Raw genomic sequence first — 22,374 nt, 5'->3', positions numbered from 1 at the left:
GCTGTAATGGGTCTCGTTACTTGCAAACGATAACACAAGCAAGTAGAGTTCTGGCAAGAACCTTGCTTATAATGAAGACTCACAGGTCTTAAACTCGGGTCTGTCGGCAGCTTTCATGTCCTGGTTGCCGTCTGGTGGCTTGCTAATCACTAGTGGGCTGAGTGGTTAATGGAACTCTGGCCCCAGCAAAGGCACTGCTCACGGAATCTTGACTGGAGGAGCGCCCAGTCCCACCTGTTGATCTGACCATGCTTTGTAAGCTGGAAGGAGGCACAGGAAGTTGTCTGTGCAATTGGGCAGATTACTGGCTGGCTGCTACCTTGGACCCTGCCTTCTTGCCTGACTCCTGAGCCCAGCTAGCCTGACTTGTCCCTAATTCCTGCTTTCTTGATACTTGACTCAACTCCTGACTTGACTCATGCTCTGACCCTTGAGTTGACTTCTGACTCTGATTCTGCTCCGACCACTAGGGCTGACCACCCAAGCCCTGGTCGTGATGCTTACTGCTTTCCCTGAGAAATGATACCAGAGTTAAGCACCTTTTAATTTAATTTTAATATGTTTTACACCGGATAAAAGTCTGATTAATGATACTTCTTCATATTGGTCTCATAGCCACAGCTGTCTGTGCTTGCTTTGACGGAACTCAGAGTATGGTGACATCCAAGATAGGCATTTCAATGTCTGAAATGCTCCTTAAATAGAACAAACAGATCAGCATGACTTAGTGATAAAATTACCTTCTGGTTTACAGGCTCTCCAGCATGCGACTGCACTATAGGGAACTCAGCACACCCCTCTGTGCATAATATAAACAAACACAGTTGAGAATAGACCCAGGTGAGACATATACAAAAGGAGAGAGCATGGAAGAAAGGATTACTCGGGCTGCGACTGCCAAGTTAATGAAAAAAGCTTTTCTTGAAGCTCTAAAATCAAATGACTACAAAACGCTGGAAGATATTTTGATACAAAAGCAAATAGATGTGGACACAGTGTTTGAAGTGGAAGATGAGAACCTGATTTTGGCATCATACAAACAAGGTAAAAGCAGCAGCAGCTGCTGCTGCATTTGCAAAACCTAAGCAAACTGGTCTTAGTAACTTACTTTTGCAGAAGCAATTGTCGTGTTTTATCGCTTCAAAATGTTACTGCTTAAATTGATTCATGAGCTATGACCTACATAACCAGTCAAAGGTAGCTCGGCCTTATGCTCCTTAGAGTAGCCCCTGATGATCCCAAATATATTTATATGGAGATTAAAAACTAATGGGTTAATACTGCTCCCTCCTCTGTGGCCATGTAAGTCACCAGGAGGTGAATAACTGGTGTGCTACCGCTGCAGTATGCCTCCTATTTCAGAGGCTCCTTACATCTTATCTGGTGGTTTAGGTTGAGGGAAGGCCCACCACCATACTCAGACCTGTAGGTTCAGGAAAGCCTGGAGAAAAGATTCCTTTGCTCTTCCCCCCCGCAGAGCACCCTGGAGCACAGCCAGAATATGTAAATATATTGGTATATATAAATTCCCTGTACATACCCAATCAATCCACATGAACAAGCCCACCCAGAAACCTATGTTGTTTCAAGCTTCCCATTTTCAGCTTCTAGTAAAAATAGAGTATATTCCCCTTAGTTCAATCCCCAGGAAATGCCCTAGGTCTTGAATGTTATTTGATGGGAGATGTTTTCTTTTTCAAAATCATAGAATTGAGATGCCATAGTCTATTGTTAAATCAGAACAAGTAATCTATTGCCACCCTGGGAAAACAGTCAAAACAAACACTTCAGCCACAGAATCCTCTTCATGGGATGGAAAAAAATAAACAAGCTCATAGCTAGGTACTGACCAATTTCCAACAAATTTATATCTTAAAGCAATAAAGCAGGTTTTATGCTCAGCTAGCATCAAAACATCCCAATATTTACTTTCTGCAAGATTTTCTCACATGAATCTAAGAAGCAATCAGCCGCCTTTTTCAGGTATTAAGCACACATGGAAATAAACACCTTCAGTTCAATCTCTCAGCTAGTACAACAAATAACCTTTTTTTGTCCATGTTTGAAGGGCTAATAATTTCACCTTTGCTTATTTCCTGTGTATTCGATACATGGTTTTTGCTTCTCTGGTTTCAAAGAGACAATGGTGATGCACAATCAATATTTGTTTTACTTGGATGGGATCTGAACAATCTCACACAGTGATGAATATAACACCTTAAAATATTGTCTCTTGTATTGCTCTCAGACTAAAGAAAGTTCATGTGTTCCTACAAATTTAACCCATCTTATTTAAAATGTGCAAATTGAATGAAGACGGCCATAGATCTATCCCCTTTGGAGGGGTCTTTCCTCCCTCATGAGGCACATGCACCTGTCTCCCCAAATCACAACAATGCAAATATTCTCTTTGTTGCTTGAGGGCATTCCACTGACTCTAGGGGAAACCCTGTCTTTGTTGAACAGCCTGAATAACTAGGCTTTGATAAAGGGAGATCCAGGAGGGCAGAAAGAAACCATCCTCATGAAAGCCCTGATCCTACATCATTCAACTCAATGGGAGCTTTGTCAGGAGCTTTGTAGGATCAGAATAGGATGATACTATATCCCCATGGCTGCTCTGTTTCCTCCCTTGAGGAGAATGGCTGGTGGATTCAGGTAGGACTAGTCTTCTCTGCCCAAACTCTTTCACTTTCCTGTTCCTGGACCGCTCCTGGAAATAGCCCGTGCCCTGGGGCACAAGAAGCCTCTATGAAGCCAAACTATAAAAATGGTATAGTGGTGTTTAATGCTTGCTCTTGTGTATTTAGCAAGAGCTTCCATATCAAATTTGTACCATTTATAGTTTACAAATAAGAATTTTCGAGCTACCAACTCACAGGCTCAGCTTGGTATCTGAAAAATCAAAGCGGGGCTCTTTCTGTATGCTATAGCTCATTGGCAACAAGAAAGTCTGGAATCTGAATCTAGCTGGCCAACTTTGTAGTCGATGTATGAGTCAGGCAACTTGCTCTTTTGCATCTATATAGGCTGTGCCATACTGGTAGTAATAAAAGCTTGTATTTCTCCACAAAATAAATAGATACATCTTGGAAGCAGATAGCCATAGTATTAGAATGCTGCATTCACAGCTACTTTTATGACTAACATTTAAATGAAAATCAAGCATTTTATAGAGTTTTTTTAAAAACGACATTACCAAACAAAGCATATAATAGATATGTACTTGCCAATTTAATTATGAGGAGAGTGAATTACACCCACTGGAAGAGGAAAACAACAAACATTACAAGAACAAGTTATATACTACCTGTTCCTATTTTTTCTCTCTAAAATAGTATATATGTCTAATGCAACTATGTTAATGTTACCTTAGGGATGAACATTTAATGTCATGTATGCTAGGAAGTGCAGAAATTAAGTTTCCAATTACCTTGATCCCAATGTACATTCTGAATATTTTTGGGGTATGCATTTTATGCCATAGCAGTATTAAGCCTATGAATTTATCCACCATGCGGGGAGGAGAACGGCCGGGGTGTGTGTGTTATGGGAGGGGGAAAGACAGAAATAGAAAATTGTATATATGTTCAATGCAGTTCAATCTTACATATCGCATTTCCTGAATTTTAACTGAAACTTATTTTTGTCTTAATGTACATTTTTGTACTTAGAACGGGTATTGGTTAGAGAACAGGACACAAGGTCTGTAACTCTGCTGCTCCTGCTCCAGATTATTTTCTTTTACTTTTATAGAGCTTATTAAAATCACCACTTCTGAGACTATGTGCAATCATCAAGAACCAGGCATGTTTTGGGTACAATAGGGGGATGCTGGTGGGGAACACACTAAGTTCACTACAGACGCTGTGCCGGGTGGAGAAGATAAAATAGCTGTGCACATTTCTAAGTTCTGCTTTTTTAATGTGGGTGCTGTCGTGTCCTGCTGAGTGCTGGCCAGTAGGTTTGGCCTAATTAGGGTGACCAGATATCAAGTGTGAAAAATCAGGACGGGGTGTGGGGCAAGAGGGGCCCATATAAAAAAAAAACCCAAATGTCACGACTGTCCCTATAAAATCGGGACATCTGGTCACCCTTGTGCAGACTGGCAAAAATGACACAATATTTGATCTAGCACCATTCTAATTTTGGTGGCTTGATGATCGGTGCGATTAGGAGAATCCACCTCAGAACAGTAGTGGTGACTGGTGATCAGGCCACTGTGTGCAAGAGCACCACCTTCTGGTCAGAGAGAAACTGGGAGAGTGAGACAGGAATCAGGAGCAGCAGCAGCCACCCTGCTCCTTCACCCTCCAGGCCCAGAAGGAAAATGTCAGCGATGGCCATGATGCTGTTTTCAAGTGTAATGGGTTCTGTAATGTGAGCCTGTGTTTCAAAGAAAAAAATACCACTGTTGCAAGATATTGCTACAGGGTAAAATGTCGAGGGAAGAGGGGGTATCAGCAAAATTGCCGGAAAGAACAGTGAACATTTTTGGAACCAAATTTCATGCAAAAATGTCATTGCCATCACACGGACCTACACCTGCGAAGGGTAGCAGGTGACAGTAAGTCTGTAATACTGCTGCAGCTACATTGCAAGGGGGCAACCATGCAACATGCATCATGAGCCCTTCCACAGGAAGGCAGACCCCAGACCCTGATGTGAAATCCTGAGATCTCCTACCCAAGAACAACATGATGTGCTACCTGTTGAGTCAGAGGTCTAACTAAGAGTACTGCATTAGAACCTAGGGGTGCGATACTCAGCTCTCATTAGACATGCTCATGATAGGTCTCCTTGATGTAGTGTGCTAAAAATGGTAGTGTAGCCACAGTAGCATGGGCTAGCCAATCTGAGTACAAACCCACCAGAACCCCCCACGTAGGTACTCGCCACAGCTTGCCGGTGCTGCCTCTTGCTGCTTCCCATACTACCCCAGCTACACTACTATTTTTAGCTCACTAGCTCTAGGAGAACTAGTGCATGTCCAACATGAGCAGGGAAGCACACCACCAACTCCTAGTGTAGACGTAGCCTGAGTGCAGCTTTTTATTCAAATATAGCATTTGCTCAGCTCTTACCAGATCAAAGATCCTATTTTCTTTTTATTCAGTCTTGGAGGTTGCAGGAATTCAAAACTACACTTTGAGTACAGTTACGTGGCAATTCATCTGTTCAAAAATCAATCCATTCAGCCTGCATGCTGGCAGTGCTTAATGAAAGTAAGGTTATTACTCCAGAGCACTTTGCATACACTAGACCCTAACTGATTAAATTACATTAAGATAAATTAAAGCTCAACTCCAACACCCTTCCACCCCCCTCCAATTAGTCTAATTTAATGGCTCATCTGGAAGATTCTTATTCAAGGCTGGTAATGCATCTTCAATTTTACAGGATATTGGCTGCCTAGATATAAGTTAAAATCATCTTGGGCCACTGGACTGCACATATCAGCCCTGTATGGATATCTGGAGAGCCTCATGGTACTGTTAAATCACAAAGCGGCCATCAACTACAAGCCAAATGGGAAAGCTGCTATCCACGTGGCATGTGACGTGGCAAACATTGAGTGTCTCACGATCCTTTGCAACCACGGAGCGAACGTTAACTGCTTTTCACTGAGCGGCCTCGCACCCTTACACTTCTGTACAACAAAGGCCTCTGTGCCTTGTGCCCAGCAGCTGATTTGGAGAGGTAAGTCAGACTATAACTTAGGCAGACAAGTACCTCTGAGGTTTAGCAGGAGTTTAAGGGTCTGTATTATTCTGTTAAGAAGCAAATAATCATATTTCATGCTTTTATAGCCCCCTAGTGCTTCACAAACAATGCCTATAGAGCCCCACTGAAACACAGTCAACTAGAAGGAGGGCAGCAGCCCAGCTGCAGTTTGGAGAGCAGGAAATTTCAATCCAGGGCACCAGGGCAAACCCTTCCTCACACCAAAAGTGGTCTTTAATGTCCACACAGAGTGGGCAAGGCCTCAGCTGTAAAAATAAATGCACACAGTCATAATGTGCGCTGGCGTTTGTATCTTTGATAGATAAACCGAGAGTGTTTTTCATTTGAGTTCAGCCCCCTCCTCCCCCCAAAAGCCTACAGCTTTGTCTTTGTCCTGAAGTTACAGGAAGTGTGTGCGTGTAGGTGGGGGGTAATTCCCATTGACTTCAATGGAAGCAGGATAAGCCCTTAAAATAACTACAAAGGAAGAAAATAAAATCAATATTACTTACAACCCCCCCCCCACCCCAAGCTATCTTCAAAGAACATTATTAAATTGCTAAGTCAAATACTCAAAAGTTAGGAAATACCAGAATTAATGTTGCCTGTGCAAGCCTAGTCTGGTCCCTTTGTCCATATACATTAGGATACAGTCTATAATTACATGATCACAGGACTTCTGCCTCCTTAAGCACCGAATGGATAGTACTCGTGCATGAATGAACCAACCGGTTATTCAGTAGCTTGTTTTATCCTTGTTAATTGTGTAGCCCCTGGCTTTATTTACTGCAGACTCTGGGTCTGGGTCCAGGCTCTGAAGACAATTATTGCTTTCTGTCATGGGGTCTCTCACCACACTGGTGCCTCCTGCTGGCCATTTCGGGAATTAGCTCTGGTCAGCAGGTGTGCCCTCCGGTGGTGGTGGCTCTCCCATTCTCATCTCTGCCTGCAGACCCACTACAGTTCCAGTCTCACTGCCTCTGCTTCGTGGCACAGCCCTCTGGCCATGTCACACTCCAGGTTCCCCCCTTCTGGGGAGGGGTGAAGGGTGAAGAGACTTCTTTCGCAACAGTCTAGCCGCTTCTCACAGCAGCTCAGCAATCAATTGCCTGGCTGCTTCTTCAGTGGCCAGTGGGGGGACCCAGCCCCACCCACTACTCTGAGTCCCAGCCCAGGGACGCTGTAAACAGCTTTCTACTACCCCTCCTTTCTTTCTCCACCAGTCTGTCTCAATTCCCTAGGCCACTTCCCTGCAGCCCCAGCACCTTTAGCTCCTGCACCCTCTTCCCAGGGCCTCAGGCCTGCAAGCCCTAGCAGCCCTATTCACAGAGCTAGTCTCTGCAGCCCTCTAGCTACGAAGGAAGCTAGCTCCCTCCCTTGGGCTTCCAGCAGCAGACTCCCTTGGTTTGGGCTGCAGCTTCCTTTTATATGGGCCAGCTGGGCCCTGATTGGTTGGTCCAGCAGCTGCCCTAATTGGCTGCAGCCACTGCCCTAATTGGCTGTTTTCTTGCAGCCCTCCAGGCTGGGTTTTAACCCTATCAGGGCCAGTGCAGGGCAGATGCCCCATCACACTTTTCTTCTGGGTTTTTCTATGGCACTCATCAGTATAGTATCGGAGCACTTCACAAACACTAATGAATTTATTTTCACAATACCTCTGTGAGATGAGCTGGTTTCATTATCCCCATTTTACAGATGGAGAATAGAGGGGCAGAGAGGCTAAGGTCAAAAGTGTCCACTAATTTTGGCCAATTTGAGACTGATTTTTCAGAGTATTTAGCACTATATAGCACTTTCTATGTTCAAACCACAGCTCCCATTGACTTCAATTGCAGCTGTGATTACTCAGCATTTCTGAAAATCAGACCCTAGGGTATCAAGTCAGGCAGTTTGAAAATGAGGGACACCCAATTTGTGACTGTGTATGAAAAGTTTGATGCAAGTGATTTCCCTTGTATCACATAGGACCCTGTGACAGAGGCAGGGATAAAATCCAGTTCTCCAAAGCAGTATTCAACTGCCTTAACCATGAAACCATGCTTTGTCTTCCTGCAGTCCCTTGCATGCCTTCTGTCATGTCCAGGTCATGGGTGACCAGACCTACTAGTTGGAGCCAGAATCTGCAGTCACGAGACAGGACTCCTGGGTTGGGATACCAGGAGGTCAGAAGCAGGAGACAAACTGGAGATCAGAACCCCAAGTTAGGAACCAAAGTCTAGGTTGGGACAAGCTACCAGCAGGTCAGAGGCAGGAGACAAACTGAAGGTCAGCAACCACAGGTCAAGTTGGGTTGGAATGCCAGGAAATTGAGCCGGGGAGTGGGTAGTACAAGCCACACAGCCCAGAGCAGGGTGAAACCTAATTGTTCAGACAGCTTCCTGTTCCTGATGCTGGCTAATCAGCTGCTTTGAGACTCTGCCAATTGCACCTCAGGATGGGCACTCACACTGGGGCTGGGCTTTATGGGTCTCAGATAGGCTATTGCTAATAGGCTGCTAGGTGGAGGATTGGCGCAGGGCTATACCCATGAACCTTGCAGGCTTGGGTTTAAGACTCCTGAATGATGGTATTTTCTGCAACAAACAAAGTAAGGGTACTGCAAATAACACTTTCTTCATTTCCCACCTCTGATGCATCCTCTAGAGTAGGCCCATCCTGTGCACTAAATGAAGCAGGGGTCCCATTCATAAAAAACAAAAAGTAATAATGCAATTAAAGTCTGTATTGTAATGCATATGCACAGACAACCTGAATTCTGCCATTACTTAACTTTTGAGTGTTTGACTTTGCAACCGTAATAATGTTTTTAATGTAATTTTTTGTGTGTAATTTCCTAGGTTTTTTAAAAAAGCAACTGGAAAAACAGATATGCCATCATACTGACACCCACATGGGTCATCAGCAGGGTTGAAACCTTTAGATGCATTACATAGAACTCTGCCGCTTGAGTTAACAGAGTAATTGATAGCAGTAGTAGGTTGTTATCCTCCTTGTGGACCAGCACTAGCGGGGAATGAGACACTTTGCCAGAGGGTTTCACAGATATTTGCTGACAGCAGAGAAATAGTAAGATTTCAGAGATCTTGGGTTCCATTCCAGTCCCTGGAGGGGATTGTGCTCTACTGGGCACAGACTATTATGCCCATTCCCCCAAACATGGCCCTTTCTGCCCCTTCCTCTCCAATCTATTCCTATCCCAGTCCTGTCTCATCCCCATGCCTGGCTTTTCATCTCAGTCCCATTCTCCTCACTTAGCCATTCCCAATCTCTACTCCTCAGGCTTCTCATCCTAGTTCCAGTCTCCTTGCCCAGTAAATCCCCCCTCGTCCCCAGGAATTCCCATCCCAGTCTCACCCCTCCCCACCCAGTCTGGGTAACCTTAGTAACCATTCCCAGTTGCTCCCCATCTGTCATCTACTTGCACCCAGTCTCTCTCCACCCCACAGCCTCCAGTATCCCTCCCTAAGCTCCTCATCCAATCTCAATTCCCTCCAGTGACTCCTTGTCCCCATCTCTTTGCAGAGCAGTCCCATTTCTCTTGTCACACTGCTTCCTCATCAGATTTCCCCCACTTCCTTCCCACTGCCCTACTCATTCATAATCCCAGTCTCCTTGCCCAGCCAGTCCCAGTCTGCTCTCTTCCTCCTCATCCAGTCTCAATCTCTTTCACAGACAGGGTTTTCCTGTTCTCTTCTGTCGTCTCCCTGATCAACCAGTCCTGATTTCTTCTGTTTCCCCCTGGCTCTCCTGGCCCAGCCAGTCCCAGTCTCCCTCCTGGTCCCCAGTCCCAGTCCCTTCTCCCACTACCCTCAGTCTCCCTACCTCTTCAGACTCCATGTACTAAGCAACTTCCCCCACCCTACCACCTGTTTTGGCTCTTGTCACCTCTGCATTTGATTTAGGCAGCTTCCTCCCTGCAGTCTGGGACCAGCAGAGGGTGGGGGTGAGGGACCGTGATAGCGCAGGAGAGAGACAGGCTACCTGCTCTCAGTTCTGGTGCCTGGACCCAGACCAACCAAGGCTTGGAGCAGCCAGAAACTGCAATTTCAGGGAAAACCCTGCTCAGCTCCCTGCAGCCACAGTCTGGAGCATGCTCACTGCAGGTGGAGTCTTCAGGGAATTAAGCTGCAAGTCTCTATTGAGCATGTGCAAACTGTGATTTTTAAAAAAATGTATAGCTTGGCCAAAGTTGGGCCAGTTTTCACAAGGATGGCAAAAGACCCACACTGACACAAAGGCCACCCTCCTTGCCAAATGTAAAGTCCTTGCTCCAAAGCATGGGGATGCTAGAGCTGCTAAAAGAAAAGGTAATTAGAGCCATATATTTTTCCTTAGCTTTGTACTTGGAAATAGCTAAACCATTCTGGCTGAAATTTTCCAAAAACCATTAACCTGGGACAAACACTCAGCATGGGAAATTTCAGCCCAAATGCTTAAAGCATGGCAACTGAAAACAGGGTCTTATAATGGAAAGAGCTGGGTAATCTCAATACTAGGCAGTGCTATCAGTCCCACCTATTGTCAGAATCATGGCAAATGCAAGTGCTTTGATTTCATTTGCTACATATGTCATTACTGCAGACCTTTCCTTAGCCTGAGTTCTCAGAGCCAGCATAAGCCTTGTGGGCAAAGCAATCTATGATCCCAAATAAATTACCACACTACTTTCCTTCGGCCAGAAGATACCTGTTATTTTGTTTAGTAGAAAAGAAAATTAACGCCATCAATTTTATTCTGCCTGAAGCGAATAATCCTGACAGCAGGAGTTAGTTTCGCTACCATAGGAAAGCATAAAAAGTCAAATGTGCTCTTGCAAATGCAGTGTAAGATGCATCTAAATGAAAGTATGGATTCTAAAGCCTTCCTCCTCCCATTTATCACTAACATAATAATACCTTACAATTACAGAGCCTCCTTTCATCCAAAAGCACTTTACAAACTCAATATCGGGACTCCACACAAAATGGAACCACCTCTGGGGTGAAACATGGCAGCTGATTAATAGGACAGCAACAACCCAAGCTCGGTGTGACTAAAACTGAGCTCTTCATCTTTCTCTGTTTCCCCCTTTTCTGTTAATGTTAGCAAACCTCCTGTCCCTCAGCCTGATGAGCCAGACCTAATTTTTCACACTGCTTTCTCCTCACCCTTCTTGATGCTGGCACAAAATCAGGAATCAGCCCACTGTAGACATAGCTATGTAGGGGCTTCTATAGGACTGAGCATCAGGAAATCTATGATGTTTGCACTTACCCTCTTCTGTGCTCCTCATTCTGCTAAGTTTGATTCCCCTCCATTCTAGGAAGTGGAATCTGTCAACTTGTTTTATAAACAGTATTTAATTTTGCTTCTGCAATGGCTTGCAATTACTTGGGGGCAGACTATTTGTAGCAAGGATGGAGTGAGATGGTCAGAGACTCAGCCACAGGAAATAAAGACACCCCTTAATGATTTTGGCAGAAACAACATAAATAGCAAGACAGACTTTATGCTCCTTTTCCTTTGGCCATCGTTCGGAAGCTGCAGACACTGATTGCTCAGTAGATGGTGCTGTTGTTTCAGCAGGAATATTAATTTAGCACCGAATGCTGCAGTTATACCAACCCTATTACCAGCTTGAAAAAAGGGTCTGATCCTCAGCTGCTGCCTTAAGTGGAGCTACACTGATTTACACCACCTGAGGGTCTGGTTCAAAATGCTTTTCCTCCTGGACTCCCTATTCATGAGATGCATGCAGCAATCACTGTCAGGTGTGTTGATTTGTGAGGGGCTTTCTACTGGCATTAGAAGTCAAAAGTATCCCCTTTTCTTCACTGCCTAATTTATAGTAGAAAGAATTTCAGATACAGATTTGGACCTGAAACGGAATGAATCCAAAACATAAAAATAGGCCCAAGCTGGGAAGGTTGCATCTGGATCCAAATATAGATTTTTTAAAAACTCACGGGCTTTTGCTCTACGGTGGAGGCATGGGAAACTCAGAGGCCATTGCCATGGACCATCTCTACATGGAACACGTATCCTTCCAAACAGCTTCCCAGTCTCTTTGAAAGGTTGGCTCCTAAGGGGGCCACTGACTGTGCCCCCTCTTCTGTACATGCCATATATTCTGCTCCGGGGGAGGGTGTGAGTTACTGCAGACTTTGCTGGTGGTAATTTCCAACAGATTTTTGGAAATTTGCATGGCCCTGACTCTGCTCCTGAGTAGACCTGGTCAGGAACTTTTCAACACAACCAAAACTTTTTGTGGGAAGGTACCAGTTTCAACTAAACTTTTGTTGGGAAAGTTTCTTAGATCCAGGATGGAATTCCTGGGCAGAGGAGACCGCAGAATAGTAAATAACCTGATGGTTTGGGCATTCCTGTGGGATGTAGAAAACCACATTCAAGCCCCTGCTTTGCCTGATTCAGACCAGGGATTTGAATCTGCATCTCACACAGCCTGGTTGACTACCTCAACCAATGGATTATTGGCTATTCTGGGGCAGGTGTCTCCCAATCTCTCCTATTGGAGCTGTTATACTTTGTATAAATAATTAAATATTCATTGGGCAGAAAGCCAAAGAATGACGATGGCCCAGTGGTTGGGGTGCTCATCTGGGAAGTGGGTGACCAAGGTTTAAGTCACTGTTCTGCCTCATTCTCCTACCACCAAGGTGAGTGCCCTAACCATCAGTTATTGGTAAAGCTGTGAGTTTGTCACGGACGTCACGGATTCCATGACTTTCCGTGACCTCCATGACTTCTGCAGTGGTTGGTATGCCTGGCTCAGGGGCAGCTCAGGCAACCTTTGCGCCAATCGCACCTGCTGCTGCTGGAACAGTCTCGGGCCACCATGCACCCCCCCCAGCAGCAGAGTTTGGGTGTGGGAGGGGGCAGGGGGTTGGGCACAGGACAGGGGTTACCTGGGGGGCTCCCCAGAGGTGGCAACATCTCCCTCGCTCAGCTGCTAGTCAGAGGCAAGGCCAGGCAGCTCTGCAGCCAGGAGGCTATTTTAGTCTATTCCAGTCTTATGGCTGGAGCCACCAGGTGGCGATCTCATTTAGTTTTACAATTTCTTTTTCTTACCATACTAGTAGTGTCAGGTCTTTGAAGAAATGCTGTATTGTTGTTAGTTATGCTTTGAAATTTCTTTTTGGGGAGCTGTGGCAAGCAGTAAGGCAGTTTGCTCTGTGCCTTAAATCCTCTAACTAGAGTCAATTCTTGGAGACAGAGTTGCTCTCTAAGAACTGGGCAATGATTCTTATGCTGAGGTTCCTGAAAGGGGGATTGCCTGCATGCTGTTTGTGACCACCTCTGTTCAAGAACTTATGTATATAGTGTAAAATGAACATGCTGAACTAAGAATATACCCAGACTCTCATTTCTCTTCCAATGGGAAGCCAATCTGCAAGGCCTCTGCAACTTGACTGAGAGGTGACAATTCTGATCTATTCATATTCTGATCCTCTGCCAGTTAACATGGTATTTGAGCAGGAGAGCCACTGCTCTCTTGACACATTTTTCTCCTTTCTGCAGCATGCTGTGGAGGAGATCATGTGGCCCTCTGGGAGGAACTTCTGAGCTAGACAGGCAAACAAGTGATATGTGTGCTATAAATACTTAGAGAGACAGCCCAGATGAGATGTATGCATCTCTAGAAAGAGATTTTTGTGTTTGCTTTTTTGTGGTGATGGGTAACCTTATGAAAACCTAGATAGAGATGTATGCATAGAGAGAAGAGACTAAGAGGTGGGGAAAGAGGATATAATAAGTGGAGCTTTGGTTACAGAACAGAGCCATCATGTACAGTATCTTTGTGAAACTGGCTTAGAAAAACAATGTGTATTTGCGCAATTGTCTCCCTTGATTCTTCTTCTTAACAGGAGCAAATGTGAACATCACCACAAACAATCAGGATGAAGAGACTCCCCTGCACACAGCTGTACGTTTTGGCATCCCTGAACTGGTGGCATTTTACGTGGACCAAGGAGCAAATGTTGATGCTGTCAATGCCCACCTGGAAACTCCACTGGCCAGTGCAGCTTACTGGGCCCTTCGCTTTAAGGAGCAGGTGTACAGCATGGAACACCACCTAATCTGTAGGATGCTGTTAGACTATAAAGCTGAAGTTAATTCTCGTGATGAAGATTTCAAATCACCACTCCACAAGGCTGCCTGGAACTGTGACCATGTGCTGATGCACGTACTGCTTGAGGCTGGGGCTGAAGCAAACCTGATGGACATCAATGGCTGTGCCCCCATACAATATGTTCTGAAAGTGACATCCGTGCGGCCAGCTGCCCAGCCTGAAATCTGCTACCAACTTTTACTGAATCATGGAGCAGCTAGAATTTATCCTCCACAGTTCCACAAGGTGAAGGATGTATATGGTGCAATGGTGCTACTCTAGAGTAAAGTTAGAGTGAAGAGATGATATTTTGATCTGGGTTAGTTTTTAGGGACCGATTCAAAGTTCAGATTTGAGTTCAAATAAGGTTAGGGTTTGAATCAGGATTTGATGGTGCCAAAACCTTGTGACCTGTTCTTGTGAGACTTTGGCCCAAAATGACAAAAATCTTGCAAGATCAGCTGTTCTCATGAGATTTGCCCCTTCTCATTGTTCCAAGAGAGCTGCTACTAATGCCAGAAATAGACCCCTTTTGGTTTTGGAGCCAACCAGAAACCAAAACTGTAAGTGTTGGTTCAAATCTAAGGATTCAGATCTTCCCTCATTTCAGATATACTGATATGCCTTAGTCAAACCCCAATTACTGGGCTCAATACAGGGGGAACCAGGTGACATTTAATGGTTTGTGATATATAAAGAAGGCTAGACAAGGTGATCTACCAGTCCCTTCTGGCCTTGAAATCCATGAATTTATGATGAATCATTTACCCCTGAAATTCGAAGGCATCACATTTGACTTTTAGTCCTTTTCTAACATGCAGTATGAATAGGTAAAGCCAAGGAAGAGGGTTGACTAGAGAGTGTGGGGAGGAAGATCAAAATATCCCCCAAAGAATTTCTTGAGGTCTGCAAAGTCCAGGGCACTCATCAATATAGAGATATATGTCATTACTCCAGGTGAGGAGAGGGCTTTCTGTACTGAGTATGGAATACAATATGAACCTGTCTATGCTAGCACCTACGGTGTTTTCACCACTGTTTGAGGAAGTTCGTATGTCAAGCCCAGCTTGTTTTCATAGTATAGACTGGGCCTTCCCTTGAGAGAGTATTGCGTAGAGGACTGGGAGTCAGGCCTCCTGTGTTTTATTTTTGTCTCTGCCACTGACCTGCTGTGCAGGGACGGCTCCAGGCACCAGTGCAGGAAGCAGGTGCTTGGGGCGGCCAATGGAGAGGGGTGGCACGTCCTGGTCTTCGGTGGTAATTCGGCAGCGGGTCCCTCAGTCCCTCTCAGAGGGAAGGACCCGCTGCCGAATTGCTGCCGAAGAATTAAGCGGCGCGGTAGAGCTGCCGCCCAAGTGCCGCCGATCGCGGCTTTATGTTTGTTTGTTTTTCCTTCACCACTTGGGGCGTCAAAAAAGCTGGACCCGGCCCTGTGCTGTGTGATGGTGTGTCAAGTCTCCATGCCATCGTTTAACCACCTGTAAAATACGTAATGTGATATTTTAGCTCATAAGGGTGCTCGGAGGCGTACATTATTAATGCCTGCACAAGGCTGTGCGGAAAGGTAAGCATCCAATAATTGCAAAGTGGTATTGCATGAATGTGAGCAAGGGCAGGATTTGGTCCACTCTCAATTAACAAGCCATATTAGAGTCAGAACTGTGTCCAGGGCTCTTGCATGATTTAAAAGCTTGACTACCTATTTATAACAGTGTTATTTTCCTTCCTTTGTTTTACAGAGTTAGTCGGGGCAGGACTTTTGTTCATATTCAAGGACCTGTTCTCTGCTCAGGCATGCATGAAACTCCTGTGATTAACATTCACCAAAGTTATGCCCTATGTGGGGGAAGGGGAGTGGGGGAATTGTTAGTACATTTGTGACTGACAGCCTTGAGAAACGAGGGCAAAGATTGCTGCCATTCATGAAGGTACACTCTAACCCAGATGTGGCCTAATGGATAAGGCAGTGGGGTAGGAACTGTGAGAACTCTTTTCTATTCCTTACTGTGGCACTGATCTGCTGTGTGACCGGGGGCAAGTAATTCATCTCTTTTTCCTCTCCCACCTTCAGTCTGCCCTGTCTATTTAGATTGTAAATGGCCATCTCTTACTATGTCTTTGAACAGTGCCCAGCACAACAGGGCACAGATCTCAGCTGCAGCTGGTAGGTGCTAGTGAAATTTAAAGAATCATAATGTCTGCTTCCCTCTTGCAGGTGTTGCAGGCCTGTCATTCCCACCCGAAAGCCATTGAGGTTGTCATTAACTCATACGAACATGTCAAGTCAACATCAAAGTGGAGAGCAGCTATACCCGATGACGTCTTTGAGGTAAGCTTTTAAAGAGCTTCCACTTGTGTTTGCAATGTTTGCCTCCCTAACATTTCCACCCAGTCACAGAGAAGTGATTGTAATTACAGATAATGCTTTGGAAAGCCTAATCCAAGAGGACAGGACGAGTATTTTATAAAATGGCTTGCACACAGAAACAGGGAACAGAGCATGCAGTGCCGGTTCTAAGCAGTAGCCCTGAGAATTTCAGAGCTATATGGAATATTCAGGTCTACATTGCAACTTTAAGTGACAGTTCATTTTTGAACAGGGTATCGGAGGGAGCACACAGCAGGAAAAATAGAGATACTTGACATTTTTCATGTGGAAAGTTTTCTCACAGAAAAATACTGTATGGTCATCAATGATTTTTTTTCTTTGTCAGAAAATATATGTTCTGAACCAAAAAAACCCTGATTTTCCATTAAGAAATATTAAAAACCCATTTTCATTTCAAACCAGCATTTTAAAATGAAATGACAAGTTTTGTTTCATCTGGACATAAAAAGTCACCATGTTTCTGATTTTCAGTTCAAAATAAGTAAACAAAAGGATTTGCCGCATCAACATGTCTCTTTGAAATGACAGATTTTCAGTTTTGACATTTCTGAGTCAGAACTTTTCATTCTATTAATTTCTTTTTTTGATATTTGAACTTCCTATTCGGATTTGGACCAGAAGCTAATTTCAAAATGTCAAAATTTCCTGTGGGATGGAAATTCCATTTTCGGAACTTTTCTAAGTAACTGTCCCTAGAGGAACTCTGGCTGAGCCAGGCACAGTTTCTCCAGGGCATGGGAGCTCCATTATCCTTTAAGTCAGTCTAGCATGTGTTGATCGTGCCCCAGTTCATCTCTGCTGGCTAGGATGGAGGGAAGCGGACGGCTGTGGCTCCTTCCACTTTGGAAAGTTTAGTGCCATTGCTGCTTCTAGGTGCATGCAGTCTTTGCTGTCAAGGAGAGCAAGGATTGTGACTGTGGCTGACCTGTCTGCAGGGCCCTCAGTGAGTAGATTTCTAACATCAGTGAATAATATAAAAATGCCATGTTGCGTCTATGTGACACTGCATGTTTTTGAGCCCTGTTATGGTATTTCTAGCAATTTGGTCATAGCTCCAGAAGGAAATTCATGACATGTATAGACATCCATGAATAAGGCTGCTGGATGAAAACAGAAGGGGCCTGGGCTTGGGGTAATTTAGGTGAAAAAATTCAGCATAGACATACCCTGAGTCTCCTCTGAAATCAGGAATAACTCCACTGAAGTCAATGGAGGAACATCAATGTGAAGCTGGTATAAATGGGATGAATATTGTAATAGAATGAGCAACTGTATTATACTATTCTGCCACTAGGTGGCACTGTGTGTAAAATACTTTATTTAAAGGTAATCCTAGCCATACCTGGCAGTGCATTACAGGATCTTATGATGAACATATCTGGTGTGGATAAGCAAGCTCTTTAGCCAGTCCATATCTAGTACAGAAGTACATGACATGGTGTTAGCAGTGGGATAAGAACAGAAACAAAAGGAAAACAGCAACAAAGCTTGCAGCCAGAGGGAACAAAGGTTGCAGGATCTCATCAACATGCCACTCTTCAATGCCCTGGAGAACTTCAGCTTTGACAAACTTTCAGAATAGACAGACTGGAAGCAGTATTTTGCAAGATTTCACATTGCTACCATGCTCCACAAGGAAACTAATGAGTATCTTCTTTAATTTATGCTGTGGGGAAGCAAGCAGAGCATATCTTTAAATCCTTCTACTTTACTGACGACAGTCACAAAGATGACTATGAAAGGGTTCTGGCTATGTTTGATTCATACTTTATATCTCAGAGAACTATGAAAGAGCACGTTTTCACCAGAAAATTCAAGGACCAGGGGAAAATGGTGAATGTTTTATTGCAGCTCTGCATGCATTAGTTGAAAACTGATTTTGGGAAAGCAAAACATGAAAATACCAGAGACAGTCTTTCACAGATGCTACAATGAAGAGAGATCTAACTCTAGCCACAGCTATTCAAATAGCAAAGCAGCCTGAACTGGTGAGGCAGCAACAACATGGGTAACTTGCTAAACTTGACAAATAAGACACTAAGTTGGAAGCTGTGAACAGATGCAGCAGGAGTGCTAAAAGTCATTACCATAAGACCCCTGATGAAAAGAGAGAGAATTCTCAGGCTAAGAGGGACAAATTCCAGCCTACATGCACAAGGTGTGGAAAAAGTCATATCCTAAGAGATGATGCATGTCCAGCCAGAGACAGATGGTGTATTAAATGCAAGAAGTATGGACATTTTGCAGCTGTTTGCCACACCAAAGCAGTCAGGGAGTTGCCACACCAAAGCAGTCAGACAACCAAGAGCCATTGTTTCTGGGATCTATCATGTGTGAAGACATAGAGCCTTCCAGGAAAGTGAAATTGAATATTCATGGCAAGATTATTGATTTTAAAATTGACTCAGGAGTTGACGTCACAGTTAGCTCAGAAGGGATTTACAATCCCCTTCAACCCCTCCAAGGGCTGACGTCATCTGACACAGCTTTCACTAGCCCTGAGGTATTCTGAATTGCATGGGCCAGTTCACTACAGAAACAACTTACAAAGACAGAAGCTATGCATTCAGAGTGCATGTGTTCAAAAGATCGAAGACCAACAACTTCCCCAGCCACAGCGTGGAAGCCATGATGGGCCTAATGAGAAAGGTGGAAGATTTGGATGGAGGATTTGATGATCTTGAACTTTTGAAAGGAGACCCAGCACAAATCCACTTAAGAGGCAATCTGAACTATATACAAACACCTCTACCAGAGAGACCTTGGAAGAGACTAGTTACAGATTCATGCAAATTCAGAGGACATAATTACCTGTTCATTGGGAATTGTTTTCCCAGCTATATAGAAATTTTGTACCTGAAAGACATAATATGTCACAGTGTTATTGAGAAACTGAAGTGCATGGTTGCTCACATCAGTATTCCAGAACAACAAATGATGGGTGATGGACCACAATTCACTGCAGCAGCATTTAAAACATTCCAAATGAAATATGATTTTGATCATATTATTAGAAGCCCACATTACCCGCAAACGAATGGAGAGGCTGAGAGTGCTGTCCAGGCAGCCAAGAAATCCTACAGTAGGAAGATCCAGTCCTTGCTCTTCTGAGCATAGGCGTAGTTTGACTTCTATATTTGGGTGGGGGGCGGCAGGGCTGGGGCCAGCTCCACATGGCAGGGCCCGGAAAAGGAGTGCCACCTCCACCCCCTGACTCCTCTTAGCAGGTCACCCAGCCTGTCTGGGTTGGGCGGGGGGCACAACCAAAAATTCTAACTCAAAAGGGGAGTCAGGGGCTCACCTCAAAAACTTTGAAAACCACTGAAAGTAGGGTGCATGCAGGGGGTAGCTAGGGGCTGTGTGCAGTGAGGGGTGCAGGGAGGGGCTGTGTGCTGGGAGGGCTCCCTTGTGGTTGCTGTTCCCTGAGGGCCCTGTCAACCCCAGAGCGTGGTTCTGCCCCACCTCCGGGCAGATCTTACCCACTGCATGGGTAGTCAAAGGGGGCTGGGAGTTTAGGAGTATCCACAGCCCTGGACACCAGCAGTAGGAGATGGGGGAGCAACACGGCTGCCTGCTCCATGGCACCAGCCAGAGAAGCAGCCGCCCTGCACTGCCCAGCTCTGGTTTCCTGCCTCCGACCTGACCATGGTGTGGGGTGTCAGGGAGGGGAAGCAGAAGAGGGGTGTGTGTGTGTGTGTGTGTGTGTGTGTGTGGCTGCCCCTGGGCCTGCCCCACTCTGGTTAAGGCACTGCAGTTTGGGGGGACAATGCCCCCACCATACCTCCCCCAAATGCCGCTCATGCTTCAAGTTACAGATCTACACCAATAGTGGCTACTGGATATAGTCCAGCACAACTCCTGATGGGAAGACAACTCAGAATTACTGGTCCTATTTTGGAAAAGAACCTATCTCCAAAGTGGCCAGAAAGAGAGTAGCCAAATCGGATAAAAAGGTTAAGTGAGTTTATGAACACTTTTACAACAGACGTCACTCAGTTAGAGAACTGCCGGGTGACTATGTTTATGTCAAATTGGATGGAGAAAAAGGATGGACAACTCCAGGTGCTGTAAAGAGAAAGAATTCAGCACCCAGATCAAATGCGATCAAGTCCAGTGGTGAAGAGTTCAACAGAAGTCATTGACATCTACAATTTGTTCCTCAGAAAGAACAATCAACAGAGCAAACTCGACAAAAGGCAGATACAGAACAAGAAGAAGACTCAAGACAGTCGTTGCTACTAATGGCCAGCCAGATGACCAAGCTGTTACATGTTTGGGTCACGTAATTAGAAAACCAGCATGATATTAAGACACTTAACAGACTGATAGGTACTGAACTTCAAAGATAATGTGATAGTGTAAATACTGTAAATGGTAGGAAAGTAGATCTTAAAGGGGGAGATGTAATGGAATGCCAAACTGTATTATACTGTTCTGCCTCTAGGTGGCACTGTGTATAAAATACTTTATTTAAAGCTAATCTTATTAAAGCCATACCTGGCAGTGCATTAAAGGATTTTATGATGAACACATCTGGTGTATATAAGCAAGCTCTTTAGCCAGGCCATATCTGGTACCAAAATGCATGACAAATATCAGACCCAAAGATACTTTCAGCTGTTCTTAAACTCAGGTAACCCTGAAAGTCTGAGCCAGATGTAACAGTCTCATTTAGGGTATGTCTGCATTTCAATCATGCTAGTTTGGGTACTAGTAGTAATGAAGCCGCACAGTATGGGCTTCAACATGGGCTGTACAAGCATACCTGGAACCCGGAGTAATTATTGCAGCGGCTGGTCCGCGATAAAGTCTGTGCTGCCGCAGCTTCACTGCTACCAGTATTTGAGCTAGATTAAAGCTAGTTTAGGTGTGTCTACACAAGTTGGAATCATGCCCCTGATGTGGTGTAGACACACACTTAGATGCCACTGCTTGGTAAAATGAATATGTCATTGCTGCAAAATGTATCATAGAACCATGAGATGGTTATAAGTGTTTTCTCCAGATTTGCCCAGTTTAATGGGAGACAGGGTCTTATTGACCTAAAATACATTTTGTTTTGTCTTTGCAGAGGCACAGAGATTTCTACGACTCTCTGTTCACCGTGTGCAGTAATTCACCACGGTCGCTCCTGCATTTATCTAGATGTGTTATTAGACGAATATTGTTCAAAAGATGCCACAAAGGAGTCCCTTCACTTTCCATTCCACCTCCATTGAAGAAGTACTTGCTTTTAGAACCAGAAGGAATCATTTATTAAGTCTTAGCAAAGCAGACTGATAGTACCTGCAATCTCTGGGTCTGCACACATATGGAGGGAATTACCATCAGGGAGTTTTCACTAGGGAAAGTCAAAGTTCTTGGCAAAATTCTTATGCAAAGAAGGATCTGGTTTCATAAATACCAATGCCGAACTGCTCTCTCCATTATATGTACTGATCCTTTGTTCAATCTAGTTTTAAATTAACTGAACCAAGTGCGACTTCCACCACTTCACTTAGGTAATGATTCCACTGTCTATTAGGTATCACTGTTGAGAATGTTTTCCAGATATCCAACACAAACTGCCCTTGATATTGTTTCAATTTAGTTTTTTTCAACCATCATCTCAGGAAGAACAAAACAGGATAGTGTCAGAAAAATATCTTTCTCATCAGAGTCAGCTACATCTTTCTCCAGAAATAAAAAGATCAAAGGGCTTTGAATGAGGCCCATAGACTGAGTTCTGTATTTTAAGTTGTTTTCCTATGGATTGCCACTGAATTGGATGTTAGTTTATTATATGCTGCATTGCATCATATCATATAAAGTTTTGTCATTCACTGTAATTACATCATTGTGCAAGTGGAGCAAAGAAGAGATTAGCAGTGTTTACGTTCATATCTGTGTGTGATGAAATTCCTACTTGTGTGCGTAATGTGTATCATTCAGTAAACTTGCACGCTGCTGAAGAGTTCACCATCGCTGCTGAACTGCATCATATGGTAACTGTGGAAGGTCACCATTTCAGCTCAGCCCACAGCTCATAAATTCAGGTCCTAGAGAGGAATCTGGAGAAATTGCTGAGCTGATGGTACTGCAGATCTTTTTACTAGCTGTATCTCTTGTTTGTCCACATCAGGCCAGATCCTGCATGGTACTGAAGAAGAGT

At 44.4% G+C, this 22,374-nt stretch overlaps 1 protein-coding gene across 1 annotated transcript; it reads left to right on the top strand.

The window, feature by feature from the left end:
• The first annotated feature begins 866 nt into the window (after positions 1 to 866).
• On the top strand, positions 867 to 21,483 carry ASB4 (ankyrin repeat and SOCS box containing 4). Its single transcript, XM_065400066.1, has 5 exons — positions 867 to 1,044; positions 5,401 to 5,700; positions 13,590 to 14,080; positions 16,050 to 16,163; positions 21,295 to 21,483. The coding sequence occupies exons 1-5, from the start codon at positions 867 to 869 to the stop codon at positions 21,481 to 21,483; spliced, it is 1,272 nt and encodes a 423-aa protein (XP_065256138.1).
• Positions 21,484 to 22,374: the final 891 nt, after the last annotated feature.

The sequence above is a fragment of the Emys orbicularis genome, chromosome 2 (genome assembly GCF_028017835.1).
Source record: "Emys orbicularis isolate rEmyOrb1 chromosome 2, rEmyOrb1.hap1, whole genome shotgun sequence".
Classification (NCBI taxonomy): Eukaryota; Metazoa; Chordata; order Testudines; family Emydidae; genus Emys; species Emys orbicularis.
The sequence above is the reverse complement of the archived record's forward strand: the minus strand, read 5'-3'. Positions and strand labels throughout refer to the sequence as shown.